The following is a 2,500-nucleotide window of genomic DNA, read 5'->3' as shown; positions in this document are numbered from 1 at the left end:
GGATGAGAGAGAGAGGAAGAGAGAGAGAGAGAGAGAGAGAGAGAGAGAGAGAGAGAGAGAGAGAGAGAGAGAGAGAAAGATAGAGAGAGAGGGGGTGGGGAGGGCGAGAGAGAGAGAGAGAGAGAGAGAGAGAGAGAGAGAGAGAGAGAGACAGACAGACAGACAGACAGACAGACAGACAGACAGACAGATAGATAGACAGACAGACAGACAGACAGACAGACAGACAAACAAACAAACAGAAAGACCAAAAAGACAGACTGACAGACAGAAAGATTAAAAGAATGTCTGACATACATGCAGGCAGAGCAATGGTGTGCGTTTTTGTGTGAGAATTAATTCATATTTCTAAGAAGCAATATACTACAACTTCATGAATAACAGAATACGTGAAAAAATGCTTGTTCCCCTCCCCCCTCCTCTCTCTCTCTCTCTCTCTCTCTCTCTCTCTCTCTCTCTCTCTCTCTCTCTCTCTCTCTCTCTCTCTCTCTCTCTCTCTCTCTCTCTCTCTCTCTCTCTCTCTCTCTCTCTCTTCTCTCTTCTCTCTCTCTCTCTCTCTCTCTCTCTCTCTCTCTCTCTCTCTCTCTCTCTCTCTCTCTCTCTCTCTCTCTCTCTCTCTCTCTCTCTCTCGCTTTTACTCGCTTTCTCTCACCCCCTCTCGTTCTTCTCTCTCTCTCGTGTTCTTCTCTCTCTCTCTCTCTCTCTCTCTCTCTCTCCCTCTCCCTCTCTCTCATTTTCTTTCTTATTTTATCACATCTCTCACTCCTTCCTTCTCTCATTACAATATTTGATAATCAATCTACTTTCTCATTTCCAATTCCAGGGATATTTTAATCAATTAATCCGCTTTCCTCTCATTTTGCAACGACAATCAATATCTAATCCACATTTTTCTCTCTTTCTCTTTGCAGTGCTCATGCTCAGTTGCACGGTTCGGGGTGAGGAAGAGTGTAGCAGTGAGTAGAGTAAGCATGTACCCAGAACTGCAGCAGCCGTGTACTTAAGGAGGAGAGACCACGCCTACTTGGCCCCGCCCCCTTCCCCCTTTCTTTAAATCTTTCTGAAGCATGGTAGGGGAGGGGGGTAGGGATGGGGGTAGGGGGTAAGGGGTGGGATTGAGGGAAAAGGGTTGTCTGTGTTTCGAGGAAAGAGGGTGGGTAGGGTGAGAGATTGTTTGCGAGATAGATGGGTAGATAGGTAGAGGTACTTTTTTTAATCGTATGAGAGATAGGGAAGTAAAAAAAAAATGGATACTTGGCGGTGATTCTTTCTTTGTATTTTTTGGCTCATTATTTGCACACACACACATATGTGTATATATGTGCTTGCATATGTATATGTAAATGTATATATATATATATATATATATATATATATATATATATATATATATATATATATATATATATATATATATATATATATATATATATATATATATATATATATATATATATATATATATATATATATATATATATATATATATATATATATATATATATATATATATATATATATATGTATATGTATATATGTATACACATACATACATATATACACACACATAGATATATGTATATGTGCATGTGTGTGAGTCTACACTCCCATATACATACAATTACTTCCTCCCGCCTTTCCCTCTCTCCACCGTACCTCTTCAACTCTTCACCTCTCCCACTCCACTCCTCCCCCCCCCCACCCCGAGCGCCCTTATCCCTATCCCTCACCCCTATCCTTCTCCCTCCCACTCCAAGGGCTCGAGGCGGTCTCGTTACCCCCCGCGAAGCATCATTATGTGAACCTCGAGAAAATTATGTCTTGTGATGTCCTTCTTGAGAGCGACCTCAGCGCCCTCTCCTTTTCTTGTTACGTTTAATGGTGTTTGTTGTTGTTGTTGTTGTTGCTGTTGTTGTTGTTGGTGGTGATATTGTTGTTGGTGGTGTTGTTGTTGTTGTTGTTTTTGTCGTTGTTGTTGTTGTTGTTGTTGTTGTTGTTGATCTTGTTGTTACTGTTGTTTTTGTTGTTATTGTTGTTGTCGTCTTCGTTGTTGTTACTTTTGTTCTTGTTTTTTGTTGTTTTAATTATTCTTATGTTTGCTATTTTTTGTTGTTACTGATAATGGTTTGTATTATTGCTATCATTATTATTATCTTTGTTGATAGAATTATAACAGTAATGATAATGGCAATGATGTTGATAATAAGAACGATAACAATAATGATAATAAAGATAATTATTGTTATCATTATTATTGGTGTTACTGTTGCTACTGTTGCTGTTATAATTATAAAGTAATACAAATAAAAAATGGCAATAAGAATAATGATGACAACGATAGCAATGGTAATAATGATAAGAATGGTAATAATAGTAATGATAATAATGATAAGGATAATGATGATTATAATAATGATGATAAGGATAATAATAATCATGATAAGGATAATAACAATCATGTTAATGACAATGAAGATAAGGATAATGATAATCATGATAA

At 37.5% G+C, this 2,500-nt stretch overlaps 1 protein-coding gene across 1 annotated transcript in view; it reads left to right on the top strand.

The window, feature by feature from the left end:
* qvr (protein quiver) overlaps positions 1-2,500 on the top strand; it is a gene marked incomplete in the record, with an annotated part of 121,003 nt that overhangs the window by 51,039 nt on the left and 67,464 nt on the right. The window contains 1 exon segment of the mRNA XM_070144805.1: positions 912-938. Coding sequence (XP_070000906.1) covers positions 912-938 — 27 coding nt within the window.

This window comes from Penaeus vannamei, chromosome 32 (assembly GCF_042767895.1).
Source record: "Penaeus vannamei isolate JL-2024 chromosome 32, ASM4276789v1, whole genome shotgun sequence".
Lineage (NCBI taxonomy): Eukaryota > Metazoa > Arthropoda > Malacostraca > Decapoda > Penaeidae > Penaeus > Penaeus vannamei.
Note: the sequence above shows the minus strand (reverse complement) of the source record. Positions and strands in the feature narration are given on the sequence as shown.